General features: G+C 58.4%; 2 protein-coding genes across 3 annotated transcripts; both read right to left on the reverse strand.

Moving 5' to 3' along the window:
- Positions 1-58: 58 nt before the first annotated feature.
- On the reverse strand, positions 59-5,604 carry MLKL (mixed lineage kinase domain like pseudokinase). Of its 2 annotated transcripts, none has more exons than XM_049805811.1 (11): positions 5,580-5,604; positions 4,276-4,845; positions 3,971-4,084; positions 3,700-3,874; positions 3,494-3,591; positions 3,224-3,359; positions 2,633-2,717; positions 2,058-2,206; positions 1,808-1,857; positions 1,175-1,315; positions 59-278 (listed from the first exon to the last, which is right to left on the reverse strand). In XM_049805811.1, the coding sequence occupies exons 2-11, from the start codon at positions 4,730-4,732 to the stop codon at positions 226-228; spliced, it is 1,458 nt and encodes a 485-aa protein (XP_049661768.1). In that variant the 5' UTR covers positions 4,733-4,845; positions 5,580-5,604; the 3' UTR covers positions 59-225. The 2 variants fall into 2 exon arrangements, with proteins under 2 accessions (XP_049661768.1, XP_049661767.1); XM_049805810.1 differs by having other exon boundaries at positions 5,475-5,604.
- Positions 5,605-6,540: 936 nt separating this feature from the next.
- FA2H (fatty acid 2-hydroxylase) lies at positions 6,541-19,031 on the reverse strand. The gene is made up of 7 exons (XM_049806257.1): positions 18,712-19,031; positions 12,412-12,507; positions 10,563-10,705; positions 10,343-10,449; positions 8,862-9,034; positions 8,126-8,378; positions 6,541-7,440 (listed from the first exon to the last, which is right to left on the reverse strand). Exons 1-7 carry the CDS (start codon positions 18,976-18,978, stop codon positions 7,361-7,363), a joined length of 1,119 nt encoding a protein of 372 aa, XP_049662214.1. The 5' UTR covers positions 18,979-19,031; the 3' UTR covers positions 6,541-7,360.
- Positions 19,032-20,387: the final 1,356 nt, after the last annotated feature.

Consider the following 20,387-nt stretch of genomic DNA (forward strand, 5'->3'; position numbering starts at 1 on the left):
GCCAGCTGCCCCTGAGGTGAATGAACCCAGGCATGGCCCCTCGGAGAGGTGAAGGTCTCGGCATACAGAAACAAATACAGGTGTATTGAACGATTGGTCTCTGCGAGGTGGGGAAGAGGGGCGAGCGGCACGCTTTGGCCTGCAGGAGGAAGGCCTGCTGCTTTCTCTTGGCTTGACTTCCGAGGCGCCTGGCTGCTTTTGGTCACCCCACCCTGTTTTCTGCAGTTAACTTCCTTGGTTTCTGCTTTTCTCCAGGTCAGCCAGTGAGTCCACAATCTCTGCAAAACAAAAGGATGGCATTAATCAAAACAATATTTGTTGTAGGCTATTTCCCCACCCCCTCACCCTGATGAGAAGATAGCTTTCCCTCACTGATAACAACTGGGACATTGAGTCACTCTTTCCTCAGGCCAGCGTGACTGGGCAGCCATTAGCAGAGGACAGGCCTGAGCAGACACAGGTGAGTACAGCCCAAAGAGTAGCAGCCATGTATACAGAGAGACACTTGGAAACAGCCACGAGAAGATGTTCTTCCAGCTCAGCACCATGCAGGCACGGCTGGGCGCTGGATTAGAGTAATAAAGAGATGTTGTATCCTCAATGCAGCTTTGCCGATGTCTCTGATGATTTTTTGGTGTTTTCATTTCAGCCAGGGCAGTTCCCTGCAGCAGGGTCTGCTGAGGGAGCTGCCATTGGGAGACAGAGACACAGAGAGCGCAGCCCACAGTGGTTTCTTATGCACATTTTCCATATCTCTTGTATGGACACTGGCCCCATAGGGTGTAGCTGATGAGATTGAAGGAAGCTTTCTCTCCTTGGAGAGATGAATTGAGGGAAGGGTACAACCTCTGTGCCTTCAAGCACACCAGAAAGGTTCCTCTGTCTTTTCCTGCTGTTTCTGTTGAATCTTCTGATGGAGACCAATTATTTATCTGATCAGACCCAGATCAACTTCAGAGACAGTGAAATCTTCCCTGCTGCAGAGCAATTCCTGAGATTGCAATTTACTGCTCAAAGCCTAAGGCAGGAACTGTTCCTGCCCCACGTTGTGGCTGCTCCTCCAGCTTACACAAAGCCAGACAAATTCATATAGAAAATAAGGGGCAAATTGACTGCTGAAGCAGCTGGTTGAGGGATACAGAGGGCCTGTGGAGCAGGTGTCCAGGATACTTACCCTCAGCAGAAGGGCGTTGGGAAGGGTCAAAGGCCCGGCACTGGTCAATGACTTTCCGCAGGTCTTCAGGACAATCTTCACCAACAGGTGCCTGGTAATGGTGGTTGCAGATTTTCTCCATGATCTCCTGGGGAGTGCAGCCTAGACAACATGCATGCAAACAGGACTGTCAGGACAAGCTCTGCTGCCACAGGAGGGTGCTGGGGAGGAAACCCAGTGCAAAGCCATGCCAAGAGCCTTCCTGCAGCCTATGGCATAGAGAAGCCAGCAGAGAAGCTACCCAAACTGTGTCTGCAGTGACACCCACCCCACCCCCCGCCATGTCTGGCATGATGCCATTGGGCTCCAGTGGAGCAAGGAGAAGTGTTTATGCTTCAATGCACGGGAACATCAAATAGAGACAAAAATTATTTGCATGTTTGTGGTTTAAGCATGTTGCCAAACTGCTTTACTGTATTGGAGTCCCATGAGAAGCAATGAAGCTGTCTTGCAGAGCCAGGTACACCAGGCACTGCCACTGGGACTCGCACACCATGGGATGCTCCGGGAAGGAGCAGGGAGCATCCAACACCAGACAACAGCCACACTGGGCCCTGTGGCTTTTACGCAGGGGACCAGATACTTCTGCCTCACCTTCAAATGGGATTTTGGAGGTCGCAATCTCCCACAGCACAATCCCGAAGCTGGAAGGAGACAAGCAAGAGTCTCAGCATTCATCCCACCATGTTGTCCTCCCTTCTAACAGTGGAGACTCTTGGGCTATACCAACTGCAAACAGCTGCTTATGTGTACGATTAAACCTGGCCTTCTTCCATAGCTCAACAGCTATTCTGCTAGACATGTGCCCACTTACGGGCATCTCTCCTGGGAGGGACAGACACACCTGTATATTTCACAAGGCCTCTTGTAGGGGTAGTTGATGTCTTTCAGGTTCTCAGGGGCGATGTAAGCCAACATAGAAACTTGTTTCCAGTTCTTCTTGGCTCTCCTCTTGATGGATGACTCTGTTTCACACAGCTCAAATCCTGACAGCTGATTGAGAGAATGAGAGAGAGAAAGGGAGAAGTGGTAGAAACACAGTCTGCAGAAACCTGTGGCATGGCTGGGGACTGCCCTGAGACGGAGAAAACAGAGCGAGGTGCCCTGGGCAGCAAAGGCTGGCATGCAGCCATGTGTGCTGCCCGGCACGTGGCTCTTTCTGCAAGCAAAACCACAGGTGGAGGCAGGTGAATTGCCCTAGCTTCAGCTCATCCCAGGGTGGATGGCTCAGAGATGCTCACTTTGCTGATGATAAAACAGGTAATAATGAACTGACGTATAAGTGTCTAAGGTGAAAGGGGAGACTGCTCTACCCCAGGTTTTATTCTGGACCATCATAATTCCCTTCGGTGCTGGTGGGGGGAGACATCCACAAAAACATGCAAAACTCCCAAAAGCTTCTCCAAACCTGGTCCTTACCTTCACACAGTAATCCCCAGCCACCAGGAACTTGCTACTGCAGATGCATCCATGGAGTCGGGACTTCTCCTCCGTCTGGTGCAACCTGCAGCCAGACAGAACCAAGGGCAACACATGCTGGTGATGGACCCATCCCCACCTCGGGGCTCCCTCCTGCTGTGTAAGGGATGGACTGACATGCACCCAGAGAAGCCAGCATCTCTGCTTGTCTTGCTGGACCAACCCTGCCAAGCCAACCTTCCAGCACATGCTGAAAGAGCCACTGTGGGCAAAATAACGAGCCTTGCAGATGAGCAGCACCTGTAAGGAGAACTGGCCATGCTGTAAGCTGCCCTATGGGTGTGAGGAAGGGGGGGTTTCTCCCTTCCAGGCCTTTTCAGGCTTGAAGCCAGATGTAGGGGCCAGTGACCAGGGGAGGTGGGTGCTACTGCACCCAAACCCACCACCTACCTCTTCACCAGCTTCCCATCCCAGTGTCCCAAGGTGGTGGAAACAGTCTAACAGGATATCACTGCTTACTGAGAGATACCAGGAAGCTGAGCATGGCTTATGGATCGTCAGGTAGACTTACTGATTTATACAGGAGCTTACCTGTAAAGGCCTCTGGCAGCTCCCAGGGCCATCCGAATGCGGACCTCCCAGGAGAGATGCTGTTGCTTGGTCAGCACATCCCGCAGCGTCCCATGCTTACAGTATTCCATGACGATAGAGAAGCAGGGGCTCCCATCTGCAAGGCAAAACCTTGAGCATCCTGCCTTGTGCCACCTCTTGGGAGGGGTCCACAACAAACTGTCTGCCACCAGCTAGCACTGGGGACAGGCAGGGGAGGGAAAGGGTGACATTAATGTGACACCCCCCTACCTTTCTCCTCAATGCAGATCCCATACATGCGCAGGATGTTTGGAGACTCAAACTTCTTCAGGGTCTGAATCTCCTTCTCAAAGATGTCTCTCACCTTCCTGCAGAAAGGAACAGCACAGTGAGATCCCTGGAAGAAGGCATGACATGGCGCTGTGCCACCCTCCTATCCCGGCTGCCCCATGTCGCTCCCACCCAGGACAACTCACGCCGAGTCGGTGGTCAGTGGCCTCTTGAAGATTTTGATGGCGACAGGGTACTTGAGGTATTCGCCCTCATAGAGGTCATAACTCTCGGTGTCCTGCAGGTGCCTGTAGAAGGTAAGGTGGTCCCGCTCGATCTCAGTGATGTCTTCTCTTTTACCAACATTGACCTTCTTCAAGCCTGCTTCCACCATGCACCGGCAGAGAATGAGGGACATATTAGGCAGGGCTCAGGGGGAAAGGACACAGGGTGTCTAGAGGTACAACGGCAACTTACACTCCATCACATGCACAATTTTGTTCAGCTCATTTTGCATCCAGTCTACCTTGCTCTCCATACATTGCCTGTCGATGTAGATCTCCCCAGCCGCATCTTTGGGCTCCTCAGTACCTGGGGAGAGAAATGTGCAGAGGTGGGGCCACTGGATGAATGTGCAGGACTGATGCAGTTAGTTTTTTCTTGGTTTAAATGTCCCTCTGGCTCTCCTTAGCCATGGCCATTGAGCCAAAGCTGGGCAGCAGCTGGGGAGAGGTGCCAACTGCTGGTCTCAGGGAAAGAGGGTTTGCTAAATGCACACTTACTTGCAATCACCTGGTCTAAGAAAGCCCTGTCGTCCCTCAGATCCTCAGCATCCTGCTTGCGACATGTCTTTGCCTGGAAAACCTCCAGGAAAGCCTGCTTCTGCTCCGCCTGCAGCAGGAGTGAGAGCCCCTGGGCGATGTCCTCCAGGCTCTCGTTCACCCAGACGAACTCCTCGCTGGTGCTGTGGGCTCTCAGGAACTTCTGGATCCAGCTGGTCTGGCTGTATTTCACCACCAGTTTCTGGGCTTCCCCCAGCACCCAGAGCAGCTTTTTCAGCAGTTGCTCTTCGTGGTGGGAGATGTGCTTTGGCGGCTGAGCCTTGAGGATCCTTACAGGTGCCAGCAGAATCTGGATGCGCTCCACAAGGCGCTGGCACTGGTGCTTACAGCATTTCACCTGCTCAAATTGGGTGTGGATGGCCTGGGCCATGGAGAGGACCTTCTCCACGATGTCCATGCTTGCAGCAAAGGGCTTAGCCACTGGGGATGTGGGCTGTCGGTGTCTGGTGGAGGTGAGCCTTGGGCACAGCTCGGAGATCAGCCGGACGTGGGTCTTCCACACCTTCCACCCTAAGGAACAGTCTTAACATGGCATGCCACCCTCCAGGTTTCCTATAGCCCCTTATATCTCCTCCAGCTGCTTTCTTTGCTTCACCTGGCACCACGGCCGCTCAGGCAAGCTGGAGCAGGCACACGCAAATAGAGACATGGGTAGCAGCACTATTGGCATATCTCGCTCCGCGTTAGCAAGAGATGTTTTGGCTTGATTTATGTAAATTAATTTAGTGTTAGCCATACCCAGAGAGCTTACACACAGATGAGCAGGGTCAGCAATGACCCAAGGAGCATCCGTGGGCAGCGCTCCCCAGCACCAGTCCCACACCACCCTGGGGTCTACATGTTTGCCGTAAAGATCCATTTTCAGTTCTAGCTAATGTCTTTCTCTGTTGTACCCATCTAATAAAAGCTTTCACACCTTCACAGTCCCAGCGTCCCCAGCTTCTCCATATTTTCTCCCCATAGCTGTGTATTGTGTATTAAGGTTTTAAATCAAACTCTTCCTATGTGCTCAGCACCCAGGCAGCAGAAACCTGTCCCTGTTGCAGGGAAAGTAGCAGCAGCCACCCACACCATTGATGCAGCCAGCGCTAAGATAGGGATGCCGGGCTCTACCAGCTGGAAACGAGACAGAAACGCACCCAGAAACAAGCTGCAGCCTCTCTCCCTTCCTCTCCAGGCTCTCTCCAGCACTGTCCTCAAGGAAGAAGTTCGTCCGCTTGCTAAGAGAAATCAGCTAGGTTTACCTGGCTCTGCTTCACTCGCCTCCACCTCAACTGCCTCCGCAGACTGGAGAGGCACAGCAGGACGAGCGCAAGTTTATAGGGTGCTTTCCTCAGCTGCTGCTTCCGCAGGCAGCGGAAGGGGCATTGTGCAACCCACCACAGTTTCCCACACCCCCCTGGCTCCCCATTCCCGGAAAGATGCTTGGGGTGGTGGAGGAAGGGGCCAGGCAGGCCATATCCCCCTGTGCTGGGTTTTGCCTGCTGGAAGAAGGAATTTCCCATGGGAAGCGCATCAGAAAGAAGGAGATGGGGAGGCTGTGCCCAACCCCATATTGACGCTTGCTGCTATTTTGAGCACCCCAATCCCTTCTCCGCTGTGCTGCCAGCTGCGGCAAGGCTTGTCAGGGCACTGTAACACTCTTGGCATCAGCTCTGCGCCCTACTGATCTTCCCACACCAGGCAGTGGGACCTTCCAAAGCACACACAGCCCACATGAGGGATGCTGGTTCTTTGGGACCTTTCGCTGCCCTTCCATTCCCTGCAGCCTCAGGACCCCCAGCATCAAAGGAAGCAGGCTATGGACACCAGTTCTGGAAACAGCACTTGACCTCTGCTGGGAGCACAGGAAGCTTTGTGGGTGGCTTCGTCAGAAGGCCAGGCTGATTTTGGGAAGAACGGATGGCACATAACGCTATTGCCCAACTTCGGAGAAGCAAGCGGCAGCTTGAGCCAGCTTCTGCTTACCAAGAGCCTAAGGTCACGCAGGTTTGCTGCAGTTCCCCCCTGCAAAGACCATTTCCCTCACCACCACCACCGTGGTTGACAGCACGGCTTTCATCAGCATAAGAAGCCGAGAAAGGTGGCCACAAGGTACCACAGCACCGAGGGCCGTCAGCACCTGGGAACGGATGCACCAAGGGTGGGAGGACGTGGGAGCAGCCCTGAGGAATACATTTGCACATACATGCAGCCAGACCCTTTTTAAAAGTCTTTATTTTTCAAAATATACAGTTTATTTACAATTGTAGTGTCTACAGTTTTACATATAACTTTATTCCAAACCTTTAAATATCTGCAGTAAACATTAGGAAAAAAAAAATAATCACAGGATCAGCAAAAAAAAGGCATCTCATAGTGATTCTCTTCACTGGAGTTTGAGTTTCAAGTAGCCAATGTCCACAAAAAACACAAACTTGATAAATTTGGCAGAGAGATATGGGTCCACTGGTTAGAAAAAGGCAAAATCCAGACCTGGTGGATCCTCACCCCAAGGCCCACAGGCCAAGAAAACCCTGTGCTGAGATTGGGCTGGGAGAAGGAACCGGGATACGGAAGCCCCTCTGCACAAGTTAGGTGATGAGGTTAACCGCAGCATGTTGGATGCCCTGGGGAGGTGGCACCCTGGGAGGGCCAGGGGCTTGTGAGCAAGGGTGGGCTCTGGCAAGGTGCCAGGATGGAGGAGGGAGGGTGGCATCAGGCACTTCATGACTCAGGCAGCAGACCTGCCGGTGCATCCGTGGCCTGGAGCAGGAGGGCAGGGAGGAAGGGGCAGGAAGCCCCCAGGGAGCCCTGCAGCTTCCTCCTCCTCCCCTTTCCCCGCATCCTCGCCCCCCTGTCCCCCTTGGCGGTGCCACAGCTGGACCACAGCGCACCATGGGGATGCTCCGGTGTGGGGCCACCACTGTGGCACAGCCCCCAGGGAAGGGGGCAGGGGCCAGCTGGCCTTGCCGAAGGCTGGGGAGGGATGCCAGCCCCAGCCCAGGAGGGACAGAGAAGGCAGCTGGGTGCCGTGCTGGGGCCATCAATCATCTTTCTCAAAGGTCTCCTCAGGGATGAGCGTCCGGAAGGGGCGATCCCAGAAGCGGGTGCTGATGCCGAAGCCTGTGGGCAGGGGAGAGAAACCGGTCAGCCCGTGGTGCTGCTGTCCCCAGGATGCTGCTGGGGACAGGTCACAGCTTGCTCTACATTAACTGGCGAGGGAGGAGCACCCGCGTTTCAGGGAGGGAGGAAGGCAAGGTGAGGGCAAGGAGGAAGAGCGGAGGGAGCAGAAGGAGCTGGCTGGGCCATGTCATCAGCGCCATGGATGATAGCTTATCTGGACGGGGCGTTTTCTCCTAGGAAACCGGCCAAAGGGCAGGTTGAGCAAGCACTGGGCTGGGGAAGGTGTGGGGCAGACGCAGGGAAGCCCGGGGCCTCACCCTGTGCCCGCCAACGCCTCCCGGCAGGACGAGATGCTGCCCCGGGCAGGGATGGGTACCCACATCCCGGCACCGCGGGGACTCTGCCTCCACCCCAGCATTCCCGGGAGGCATTGGTGCCCGCCGGCGAGACAGGCTGCCGCCTTCACTGCCATGCCAGCTCCCCATCCTCAACCTGGGGGCCGAGAAACACGCCCCATGGAGCTGCAGCACCTCATACGCCACTTCCCCAGCAGCGTGGTGCTTGGGTTTCCCCATCCCAAATCCCAAACACCAAATATTTCAAGAGCATCAGCTGCACACATGCAGGCAGGCTGGGCTCCTGCAGCCCTCATCCCCACCAGCACACGCCAGGAACACAGTGCTACCTGATTTTTGGTGTTCAAAGTGGTGCTTGACGTGATAAGCCTTCAGGCCGTACAGGTAGGTGCCTTTTTTCGGTGAGCCATAGTGGAGGTAATAGTGCATCATGTCGTAGATGACGTAACCACAGAGCCCCCCGACGAACACCGAGAGCCCCAGCACTTCGGGCAGCAGGAGCTGCAGGACGCCATAGAAGAAGCCGATCACCAGCGAGGCCGGCACGGGAGGGAAGACCAGGCGGGAGCTGTCGAAGGGAGACTGGAAGTAGAGAAGGACAGTGAGACAGCTGGCTCCTAGCTCAGCCCACATCCCCCAGCGCATCCCTGCCAAGCACTGGGCATGCCCATTTGGGAAAAGCCAGCACCAAAGCAGCCCCCAGAAACCCTCCCCAAAAAGATGTACCCAGTGGCGAGAGCAGACCCTCGCCCACACTGAGGTGGCCAGGCAGCCGGTGGCTTTGGCTGGCAGGTCCCCAAGCTCCACCAGGACGTTTCCTCCAGTGAAGCTAGAGGGAGCCCATGGCTTTTTTTGGTCTTCCCGCTAGCCCAACTGGAGCTTGCAAATCTAACTCCAGCTCCTTTGAGCCCGTCTTGCAGCCCTCACCAGTATTAGGTAAGGGCCCCGCTTGCGGCAAAGATGCCACGAGTCACGTCAAACACGCACAAACAGGCTCCACCTGAGCAAAGGCCACCGTTCCCACGGCCCGGCGGGGCGCCGGTGGAGGCGTAAGCTGCGACTCACCTTGTGATGCTGCCCATGCAGCAAGAAATGAAGGGTGATGAGATAGTAGTTACTAGCAGGTGGCTTCATGTGGAAGACAAAGCGATGGATGAGGTACTCTAGCAGGGACCACAGGAACATCCCCAGGAGGAAGATGAAGGGGAAGTAGTATTTGTGGACAGGGATGGAGTACTCTACACAACGAGACGTGCAGCAGTCAGTGGGGCAGGTGACGTGCAGGCGCTCTTATCTATCGCCATCCTCCCATCAGCATCAGGGCGAAGCTCAGCTCTCCCTCCCTCTCACCTCTCAGCTGCCTCCTGTCCCAAAGTTCCCTGGGGAGCTACCTTCCCAAGCACTGCTCCAAACCACATTTTCCTTCGATTCCCATTAATTCACACTCTTTATGGAAAAAGTTGGCTTCTCCCTGCTGCAAGGAGCTGATGAGGGGGGTTCCCTGCGTCCCAGATGCCAATGGGGGCTTGGATGTGCACTCCAGGGACAGGCCTGTTCTTACAAGGCTGCTTCGCCCACCAGAACAAGGCAGGAAGGACCTTGTCTGTGCAGGCAGCACTCGTGACAGTTAAACAGTGTTGCTGGCATTGTTGGGCTTTTTTTATTTGGGGGGAAAAAGAATAGGTTTGTTGGGCACTTTCCCCCGCAGAGCATTTTTCAGCCACCTCCTCCTTTTGGGGCTGGCTGCCAGCCCTGTGTCCTCACTAGCAGAATTTGCATCACCCCCCAAACCTGTTCATTTTGGGGGGGGAAAAAAAAAAACCAAACACCAAAAAAACAACCCCTTAGCAGCAAGGTGCCAAATGCCACAAGGAGCAAGGGGGGGGTGCCGGTGCAGTGGACGCTCCACCCCGCAGCCAGGCACAGCTGGCACCGGGTGGCACCTTGCAAAAAAAATAGGGAGCCCAGAAAAAAAAAAAAAAAAAAAAAAAAGCACAACAAAGACGACAGCCTGCCCTGGCCACACTTGTTATTCCCGGGGGAGCAGACAGTGGGAGATTCAAGGGCAGGCGCTTCGGGCAAACAAACCCCGCACTGTGCGACGCCGGCAGCGCTGAGAGCTGGGTTTGTTCGCCCGCCACACCGGCATTCAGCCATGGCCCGGGGTGGGCGTCAGCGGGGGGTGGTATGCACCCCAGTGCCAGCGGGGCTTGGTTTTGGGGATGGAAGGAAGGGATGCAAGAGGGAGCAGGCTGCAGCCCGGGCCAGCGGGCTCCATGCCTCCATCACTCCCCTTGGAGGCACTGAATCGTGTGGGCGAGCTCAGGCTTGAAAGCAGTGCAGGTGGCTTCATGCAGGGGACATGCTGGTGGCCGCGGGGACAGGGGCTCACCCACTGCTCTTTCATGCGGCTCATGGTGAGCATGCACAGAAGAAGGGATGGAGAAGGGATGCAGAGGTCTCCCCCCCAGCCCACGGCTGTCCTACCCCTGGACCTGGAGGGGGGGCAGTGAGCTGAGCCCAGAGGCTTTGCTGCCCGCTCATACCTGTGGTGAAGGAGGAGAAGAGCCTGGTGTTGCCCTGTGCGAGGGAGGTGTAGCTGACCCAGCTGAGATAGAGCACCACGGGAGCCCACACAATGAACACCACGTACCTACAGCATAGAGGGAGATGTCAGAGGGAGCACCCTGCAGGGTGGCTAGCCATCCCCCCCCCTCCCCGCCAGAGGCACCGGCCGGGGCACGGTGCAGACCCCTGGGGGCTCACCATGCCGTCTTGGAGAGGGACTCGAGGAAATCCGAGTGGAAGAGGCGGATGGGCCGATCCACAGGCTGGTGCACCCACTCGTCATACTTCTCCCCCAGGTAGCCCACTTGCCACAGCAAGGGCTTCTGCCAGTCCACCAGGTCCTGGGGGAGCAGACAGCAGTTGTACCCCCACGGGACCCACACAGCACCCCGGTACCAGGCACAAAGCTGCGCCGCAGCTGCGGGATTTTGGTCTGCAAACCCCTTTCCATGCCCCACGAGCAGCATGGGAAGCATTTTTGCTCCAAGCAGTCCTGAGCTCCCCACAAGCACCAGTGCAGGGCAGACAAGCAGAGCCAGACGCACATCAGCCCCATCTACCCAAAAAAGCGGGGCTGAGCTCACCCCTGTGCCACCAGGTACCTGCCAGCAGTTCAAGGTGAAGGTGGCTGTACCCGGACCTGGCTCAGCATCAGGCCCTGATAACCGAGGCTCTTTCCCCCACCCAGGCAGCTGCCAAGATTAGATAGCAAGCAGCAACACTCCCCGTGCACTAGCCGTGCCAGCAAGCTGTCGATAGGACACGGAGCCCATCCCCATGGCATTGCCCCAGCCAAGGGCTTTTCTCCTTGCTGAGAGGACGCGTGGGACAGCCACAACCCTTCAAGCGCTCCAGCGGCAAGGAGCGAAGCAGAAAGGGATGTGAAGCAGGGATACAGGTCGGGAACGCAAATGCCAGTCGCTACGCAGGCACACGGCTGCATTCAGATGGCTGTAAGAGCAAAAAGGGACCCGTGTGGGCGTGCATGTCTGCACGGGACAAAAATGGACAGATCCAACTGGCAGCACTGCCTCTGCTGCTGCTCAGAATCCCCAGACGCATCTTCTGCTGGCCCGGCCAAATAAGGTGGTTTCTCGGTCCCACCTCTGCCCCGGGACAGATACCGTACTCACCCGGCCAAACCCCGGGCCTGGCAGCTCTCCATCAGCTGTCCTGTGCCGCATGGTGCCAGCATGGCAACCCAGCACTCTGGGGAGCCGAGGTGGCCGTGGGCGTTTTTGGGGCTCTGCTGCAGGCAGGGACGGATGTGATCATCCAGGAGGGGAAACAACTCCGGCCTGCAGCAGGTGTGTGGGACAGGGATGGAGACACCCTCCGTTGGGAAGGTACGGGAAAAGTTAGAGCAAAAAGGTCACTTTGGGATGGCAGATTTGCTTTTAACAGCGGTCAGCAGCGAAATGTTAAGGGGGGGGGTGAAAGGTGTTCTCCTGCTCAAGAAAAAAAAAAAAAAAAAAAAATCCTTTTGCGAGATAAAACCACGCTCACCAACAAGCCGGGGCTGTGCAAGGCACGGCAAACAGATGGTGCTGCAAATGGCAGGGACGTCCAAAGGCACCTGGGGGACAAATTCCCACTCCTGTGGCATGCTCGGAAAGGAGCTGGCAGGGCAGGGAGCACCCTGCGCACATGGGGATCACCCTTCCCCAGGCCAGGGTATCCCTTAGTGCTCATTACCAGTGCTCAGTCAAGAGGAAAAAATGAAAAAAATAAAGCAAGTCAGGTGTGGCTTGGCAGCACGTCCCACTTGAATGGCATAGCCACTGTCAGAGAAAGCCATCTCCACCCACGTCGATGCCGCAGGAGCCTCCCAGCGCGGCCACGCCTCGGCAATAAAGCATGAGCGATGCCGTCTGCTCCGGGAGAAGGGACAGGAGCAGCCAGATCGGCTCCCTCCTGGCATCCCTCCCAGCATCCCTCCCATCCCAGGAGTCAGCAGAAAGCCAGCGCTCATGTGGGGAAGAGGAGACCTGGTGTCCCCCAGGAGCGCTTCAGCGAACAGCATGCCGGAGAAATCCCCAGCTCTTACCTTCTCCACATCCACCGTTCTACAGCGGGGATCCATCTGTGTTGGGGTCTGGGCTGCAGCATCCACTGCCTTCTCGTCCACCAGCTCGGGGTGGCTCTGAAAAGAGAAGGAAAACCCTGCGATGAGGCACTGGTGGTGGACGTGATTGGGGACGGTGGTGGCCGTGCCATCCAGGGGCACGGGCAGAGCAAGCTCACGCCCGCCTGCTAAATAAATAAGGGAAAAAATCTGGTGAATTTAAGTCAGTCAGTTCCTGCAGAGCAGGTTCCTGAGGGATACGGCTGCCAGTGAGCTGCACTGCCCTTCGAACCCTGCACCGCGCATCGCGTGCCCAGGTCTTTTTGGAAATCTCCCCCAAGCCCGGTTTTCAGACCACCCCACCGCGCTGCCAGGAGGGCACTATGTGTGTCAGCACTTTGGTGTTGCAAAGCAGACACTCCCGGGCCCTTGGCCATCATTTCCCCTTGCAAATGGGCAGTGCCATAGCGCAGCTCACCTTCCTGCAGGCCAGTGGCCCAGTGAGCACCAGCCTGAGCCAGTGCCGCTGCCAGCAAAGCGACGGGCATTGCCGGGTTGGTGCTTACAATGCCAGCACCAGGCTCCCTCCTCCCCACCCCGCTGCTCTCCACCAGAAGCCCAGCTCAGCATTTTGGTCCCCGAGGAAGCCAGGCTGCCGGAGCCGGAGAGCGTGGCACAGCCAGTGTCACCACCCTGGCTCCCAGGCACGGGGCAGGGGGAGAAATGCAGCGGGAGGGTGAAAAAGGTAAAGTGCCCTTTGCATGGTGGCACTGGGCCGGGTACCTTCGCCACAGGCTATGCAAGATGTGGTGGGGGTTTGGTTTTGGCTAAAGAGGGCACGCTGAGGCCCGGGGGACGCGCTGGTGCGGCGGCAGCAGGATGAAGCCCAGGCTGCGGTCCTGCTGCCAGGGCTGGCTGAGAAACAGGAGAAACCTGCCTTGTCTGATGCTTGGAAGTAAACCCATCGCCGGCTGCCAGCGCCAGCCTCCTCGTGGCCCTGCCAGCTCCGGCGCCGGCCCTGCCGCCAGCAAGGGGCTTGGTGAGGCCGCAGTGTGCCTGTGCAAAGCCCCGAGCCGGCCAAGCCCCCCGGCAGCAGTGACAGGAGCCCGCCAGCTCCCCAGGCAGGACGTGCCAAACATGCCTTTTCTCCCGTTTCGTCAGAGTTACCCATTAACCCGGGAGCAGGGTACGGTGCAGTCTGGCAGCCCCAGCACAGCAATACCTGCTGGGGTTTCCAGCTGTGCCACTTGCAGCAAGGAAGGGTTTTCTTCCGGCAGCTGTGGTGCAAGCAAGGCTCCCTGACGGATGCTCTCCCTGTTGCTCTCAGAGGGATGCGAGTCCCTTGAGGGACATGAGGTCATCACATCCCTGTTGGGAATAAACCCCCCTCCAGCAGCCGCAGGAGGACTGGTGTCACCTCGCCGGGGTGGACAGGACTTTACTCTGTGCCATGCTGGTGACGCCGAGGCAGGGCCCGGGTGCTGTTTGCCAACAGCAGGCACTCCTTGCTGGCCAGGCTCCCACCCCCTTTCCCGGGCTAGCCAGATTTCAAGCCTCATCCCACCAGTACAGGAGTTGTGCTACCCAGGCCCAAGGCAGCCCCTCACCCCAGTGCAGCAGGCAGGGCAGGGCAGGGGATATTTCCAGCCAGGGTGGACTTGAGCAGGCATCAGTTCTACTGCAGGCAGAGTGCCGGCGTGAGCTGATACTGTGGACCACCACATCTCCCTCTGCGAGAGTCCCCACCGCTCCTTCCAGCTTTGCACGCTCCATCCTTCAGCCAGACAACCCGAAACCTCGGGAGAGGTGGGATACCTTGAAATCCAGCCAAGGATGGTCAAGTTACGGTTTTGCCTCTTCCCCGCAGGTGCTTTGGAAGAAAATTTGGCTTTAAGACATAGAGACAGTTTCTCCATCCCCCAAGAAAGGAGCCTATGCTCTCCACCTCAAGGCTTGTACCGCAGCCTCACTGGCAGCAGGAAGGATGCTTAAGAAAGCCAGGCTGACGAAACACTCCGGCACATCTCCTCCCCTTTCCGAAACTTCCACATGCCTCCAACTCCCCTGCCCACAGACACCCGAGCATCATGTTGCGGCTGGAGGCTTCCCCATCCTCCCAGGTCAGGGAGGTGGATGGGAGGCTTGGACCCCACCTCATTAGCAGCACCCAGCCTGGGGAGGACGGGTGCCACCAGTGACATGCCCTGCGTGCTACTGCAGCTCCCTGCCAGAGCCCAGCCTTGCCTGAGTCACCTCCTCCTCCTCTTCCTCGGCCAGGGAGCAGAAGGAAAGTTCTCCTCTTGTTCACCAAAAGAACCAGCAGCCGTGGTGCAACTGGGCTGCAAGCCATGCCTGCGTGTCCCGGCTCGCTCCCCAGAATGGTGGCACGCTCCTGTCTGCCCTAAGCGTGCATGGGCCCCTGTGGGGATGGAGCCCCACTGGCACGTGGACCAGCGCTGGGGCTTCTGCCCATCCTCCTCCTCCTCCTCAAAAAAAAAGCGGGTTCGAAGGAGGCTGAAGGGGTCTTTGTGAACACTGGGCTCTGCCTGTCACCCACGGGTGATGCTGATGCATCCGAGTCGTCCCCGGGCAAACAGGTCCTGCCAGGAAAGATGTGCAAGAGGCCTGATGTAACAAAAGGAAAGTTAACGCCTACAAAGCGCCACCTTCCCGTGCGGCAGCCCCAGTGAGTGGCAGCACTGGTAAGGTGCCGGCTCTCCTGCTAGGAGTTAATGGGGCCAAACACCCAGGGCATGGCACAATGGGGTGACTGCGTGACCCGGCATCCACCTCCAAGCATCGCGTTGCCCTGTGCAGGTCAGGCAGGGCTGTGGGGAGCTCAGCGCCAGTCCTGTGCCAGCTATGCCACCCCGGTGCTGCCCTGCATCAGGGCTCGGGGTGTTAAAAGAAAAACAAAATCCAGCTGCGATGTGAGCAGGTACAGATAGGAGAGATGATCCATCGTGAGGTCTGATGTGCCTAGGACGCAGGCAAGAGGAGAAGCTGGAAGCTTCCCCCTGGCCCAAGCAGGGCAATGCTGCCCACAGACAACCGCTCTGCCAGCAGCCTGGACCCAGTTTTTCCACCCATGCCCATTTGCCCAGTGAGTCAAAGCCCACAGGAACCCTGCCATGCCTCTGCATCACTCTGGAGCTTCCAGCACCTTCACTGAGCTCCTAAACGGCTCGATTTGCTGATGTCCACATGGGACAAGCTGCATTGGCAATGCAGGTTCAGGCACATAACATGAGGACGCCCTACGAGGCACAGGGAGCCCAAGTGAGGTCCCCACCCACGGTGGCATGGTACCAGCATCATCATCCCACCAGCATGGTGGTCCTTGGGCAGCGGCTGGCAGAGCTCCCCAAGGCTGCATCTCAGCCCATTAAACACAGGGTGCAGCAGGACTATTAAAAGGAGGTTGAATTTAACTTTTTTTAATGATAATAATAATAAAAAGCCACTTCTTGTTACAACACCTCCGAAGAACATGCAAGTGCCTATGTCCAAGTAAGCTCTGGCTGGGACGGAGAACCAGGGCAAGCCCCACATGTGGCCATGCGGGCGAGAGGAAGGGAAGGACACCAGCCCCAAGAGGGAGGGGGGATTTACCATGACTCACAGCCATGTCATGCACCCCAAAGAGGCTGTGATGAAAGTCTGTCATTGCTTAAATTGGAGGGGTAATTAGATGATCCAGTTTCCCTCTAGCAAGGCTGTTAAAATCCACTGTCTAGTTTGGGTAATTATCACTTCTCACTTTGATCTCCCCTATGCATTCTGTTTGCATAGATAAAAAGTTTGGGGGTTAATTTGTCCTTAGCCAAATTGGGCTGGGTGATGCAGAAGTGGGACCTGTGGCCAAAGAATGGAGCTGAGCTCCCGAGAGCTGCAGGAAGGGGTGCGGAGAGGCGTGCCAGCAGGATGAAGGCTGGCTCTCATCTTCTTCTTCACCCCTTCCTTCATTAACACACTTTTTTCCCCTTTTCCAAAACCCTCGAAGTCCCTGGGTGTAAGCAGGAGCGATGCTGGATGCCTGTAGGACCACCGGTTCCCGTGTCCCGCAGCACGGGGATGGTGCAGCCCCAGGACCTCCAACGGGTGAGGAGAGGCACCAGCAAAGCCATGGGGGTCCAGAGCCAGACTGGGGCCATGCAACACCTCCTTTGAAGGGCTGCTTGGGGTACTGTTGCCCAAAAGCAACCAAAGCAAGAACCCAAGTGCCACTGAGAGCATCAACTCCCCCCATTTCCATCCAACAGGGATTTTTGGAGTAGCAAGCCCAGCAGAGGAGCTCACACATCAAGTGCATGCCAGACACAGCACAGCCAGCCTTGCCGTGCGGCAGGCAGCTTTTTTCCCCTCCTCACCATGTTACAACGTGGGATGGGTTATCTAGTGCCAGGTAGCATCTGATCTCCTTGCGCCCCGGCATTATCACACCGTGTATTTGCATTAGGATGGCGGCAATTCCCCTCGGCGCACGGGGCTGCGGTGCGAGAACTTGTTTGTCCGGTACCTTCCTTCGCCCCAACCCGTCGGGCTTGTCACGCCTGGGAGGAGGCGGAGGCAACGAGTGTCCCAACAGAGGAGGTGCCATCTCTGGGATCCAGGGAAAGAGCAGGCATTGCACCCAGGCTGAACAAAGCCCCGTCTGTGGCACTGCCGCCGATCAGGGCTGAGGCCGCTCTGTGGGGAGGAGAACCCGCGAGTGCAAACAACCAGCCCGGAGGGACCGACCGGTCACCAACCTTGCCGGGATGTCTGGAGGGGAAAGCGGCCACTGGGCTAGCAAAGGGGGCTGGGCTGGCCCCACTGCTCAGGCATCCTGCCCGTAGCATTCCAGTGAGGGCCGGTAATCGGGGCAGCAGTGGCCGGTGCCATGCTGACTCCTGGAAATTCACCTGGCGGTGGCTGCACTTCCCTGGGCACTTTCCCTTCCGCCTAGGCAGCGGCTGAGTGCAGGGCTGGCACGGTGAGGACGGCGCTGAATCATGGCCCTTGCCCCACACCTGGACAAGTTAGGGAAGTGGCTGGGCTCCTCTCCCCAGCAGCGGACGCTCATCTCCAGCAAGCCCCAGTGTCCAGCACCCTGGTCCCTGACAGAGTGCCAACGGTGCCAGGAAGGGTGCCCTGCCCCATCGCCCACCCTGTGCCACATGGCCCTGCTAAAACCAACACCAAGCTGCGTGTCCCCATCTCCCACACCCTTCCGAAGACCCCAACACCTCCACGCTGCGCTGGCGCGCCAGGGTGACCCATCAGCCCTGCCTTCTGGCACAGCCAGGGTGGGATGGGACCATGGGGTGGGACCCCAGGCTCTGTGCAGCTGGGACACGGTCCGTCTCAGGCCCTGAGGAGCCTGGACCCTATGCGCCTCATTGTCCTCTGCACCTCAGGCCCCACAGACCCCAGCCCCATAGATGCTGACAGCCCCACAGACCTCCTCAGAGCCACCGAGGCCCATGAACCTGAGACCTTTCCTTTCCATGCCGTACACCTCAGGCATCCCACACACAGGACCCCGGGAAGCTCAAATAACCCCTGCTCCATACACCCCTCATGCCCTGTGTGCCCCAGACCCTCCACAGCTGGGACGCCAAGTGTCTGGCTGAGCGTGCAGCTCACACCCAACACACACCACGTCCCATACGGCCCAGACCTGGACCTGGGTGTCCTATACGCCCTATACACTACATGCAACCCAAAGACTCCTTGCCCCACACACGCCAGACTCTATAGAGCCTCTATGTGCCCTGTACAACTTGGACCCTGAGGAGACCAGATCCGGGGTGCCCTGTAGACCCCATATGACTCAAACCCTGTGCTGCCCAGACCCAGGGTGCCCTGTAAACCCCATATGGATCACAGACCCTGCGCAGCCCGGATCTGGGGTGCGCTACAGACCCTGTATGGCTCAGACTTTGCACAGCCTGGACCCAGGGTGCCCTATAGACCCCGTATGGCTCAGACCCTGCACAGCCTGGACCTGGGGTGCCCTGTAGATCCCATATGGCTCAGACCCTGTGCAGTCCAGACCCGGGGTGCCCTATAGACCTTGTATAGCTCAGACCCCGTGCACCCCGGACTTGGGGTGCTCTATAGACCCCACACTGCTCATATCCCACACAGCCCGGACTTGGGTCATCCTATGGATTCTGTACATCCCGGACCCGGGTCACCCTATGGAGCCCATACATCCCGGGTTTGGGTCACCCTGTGGACCCCGTACATCCCCGACCGGAGGCAGCCCCGCAGAGCCCGGAGCAGCCGGCGCGGTACCTGCTCCTCGCCGGGCTCCATCTCTCCCACGTAGTACTGCTCCAGCCAGCGGCGGGCGTTGGCCGAGTGCCGGTGGGGCGGCCCGTCCAGCGCGGCGCTCACGTCGGTACCGGCCCGCCGCCGCAGCAGCTGCTCCCCCCCCGGGTGCAGCCGCACGAAGCCGCTCAGGTCGTAGACGCGGCGGCGGCAGCGGACCAGGCAGGCGCCCTGCGCGCACCGCGCCCGCACCTCGGCGGCGCTGAAGGAGCGCGGCGCCGCCGCCGCCATCGCCCCCCGCTGCCGGTCCCGCTGCCCGTCCCGCTGCCCGCCCCGCTGCCGGCGCCGCCGCGCTCTGCCCACACCTGCTCATCTGCATACATGCATATGCCGACCGGTCACGCCCCTCTCACCACCGCGCCGCGTCCCCCTCGTCGCCCGTTGGGCCGGGGAGCGGCGGGGGCGGGGCTTGGGGGGAGGCTCCGCCCCCGCGCCAGGTGCCCTCGCTTCGGCGGGGGCGGTGCGGACTGGGGCACCCGGGGGCGGGTGACGGGGCGAGCGGACTGGGCAGACGGGAGGGGGCAACTGGGTACCCCCGGGGAGAATGAGGGACCCCGGGCACACTCGGGGCGGGGGGGGGGATGGGGGTTATGGGCAACCCCGGGTGGGTTACGGGGGGGCACTGAGGCACCCCGGGGCGGGGGGGGGAAGAGGAGTGTGGGTGTCCCCGTGGGGGAACGGGGGGTGCAGGGGCATCCCGGGGCAGGGGGGCGATTGGGGAGGTATGGGGGCACACCGGGGTGGGAGCTGGGGGGTATAGTGCAACCCCAGGGAGATATGGGGGGGGGGGGGGGCACCCCCGGAGGCATCACTCTTCCCAGGGTGCCCCCACCCCGAGCTCCTCGGTGGCCAAGGCAGAGGAAACCCCGGTCCCTGCTCAGAACTCCCCCGGGAGTGCGGGGATCCCTCCCGCGGCCGCCCCACCCCGGCTCTACGTGTGTCCCCCCCTGCTGGTTACAGCTTTATTTCAATATTTAATTAAATTTCACACATGCAATTAGCCCGGGCGGGCGGCACCACAGCCGGGGGGGAGGGGGTGCCGGGGCCGAGGAGCACCTCCAACCCCCCCCTCCGAGAATCACAGGCAAATAAACCGCAAAGAACAACAAGAAAGGAACTTTTTCACCCCATTTTTTTTGAAAACCATCCCTCTGAGCAGCCGCTGGGAATTGGGGGGGGGGGAGGGTATGTGTTTTGGGGTGACACCCTTGACCACAGGGGTCAGCCACGTGCCGGCAAATTTTGGCGTCGCCGGCCGCACCGGGCTGCAGCCAGTGATTAAGGTGAGGCTTGCCAGCTCAGGAATGGGGACCCCCCGCCCTGGCCCTGCCCTGGCCCCCTCGGCTTTGGGGTGCCGTGGGGTGCTGGCGGGCACGTCTGGCCGGGCGTTAAACGAGGCCTTTAATCAAGACAGATGCCAAACCCACCGCGGCGGCCGGCGTCGGCTCCACTTCCCCAGCCGGCTCCCGGCATCGCCCTGCCACCTGCTCGGGGGAAAAAGTCCTTTTTTTGGGGGGGGGGGGGGCGGCACAGGTTAATTTTCCAGCCCGATGGGAGCAGCAGGGTTTTGGGGCGGTCACGTTCCCAGCCAGGGCTGCATCCTCGGTGCGTCAGCGGATGGGTGCAGCTGGGGCCCACGG

This window comes from Accipiter gentilis, chromosome 7, assembly GCF_929443795.1.
Source record: "Accipiter gentilis chromosome 7, bAccGen1.1, whole genome shotgun sequence".
In the NCBI taxonomy this organism is placed as follows: Eukaryota; Metazoa; Chordata; class Aves; order Accipitriformes; family Accipitridae; genus Astur; species Astur gentilis.

Bases quoted from the DNA above. Each gene is read 5' to 3' on its own strand.
- MLKL (XM_049805811.1), bottom strand. From the start codon at position 4,732: ATGGACATCGTGGAGAAGGTCCTCTCCATGGCCCAGGCCATCCACACC. The intron at 1,858-2,057 runs GTGTGTCTGTCC...GTCTCCTTCCAG, and splicing joins AGGCCTTGTGAAATATACAG to CTTCGGGATTGTGCTGTGGG. The intron at 279-1,174 runs GTAAGTATCCTG...TTTGTTTTGCAG, and splicing joins CCAACGCCCTTCTGCTGAGG to AGATTGTGGACTCACTGGCT.
- FA2H (XM_049806257.1), bottom strand. From the start codon at position 18,978: ATGGCGGCGGCGGCGCCGCGCTCCTTCAGCGCCGCCGAGGTGCGGGCG. The intron at 10,450-10,562 runs GTGAGCCCCCAG...TCTATGCTGTAG, and splicing joins TCCCTCTCCAAGACGGCATG to GTACGTGGTGTTCATTGTGT. The intron at 8,379-8,861 runs GTGAGTCGCAGC...CTCTACTTCCAG, and splicing joins TGCATGGGCAGCATCACAAG to TCTCCCTTCGACAGCTCCCG.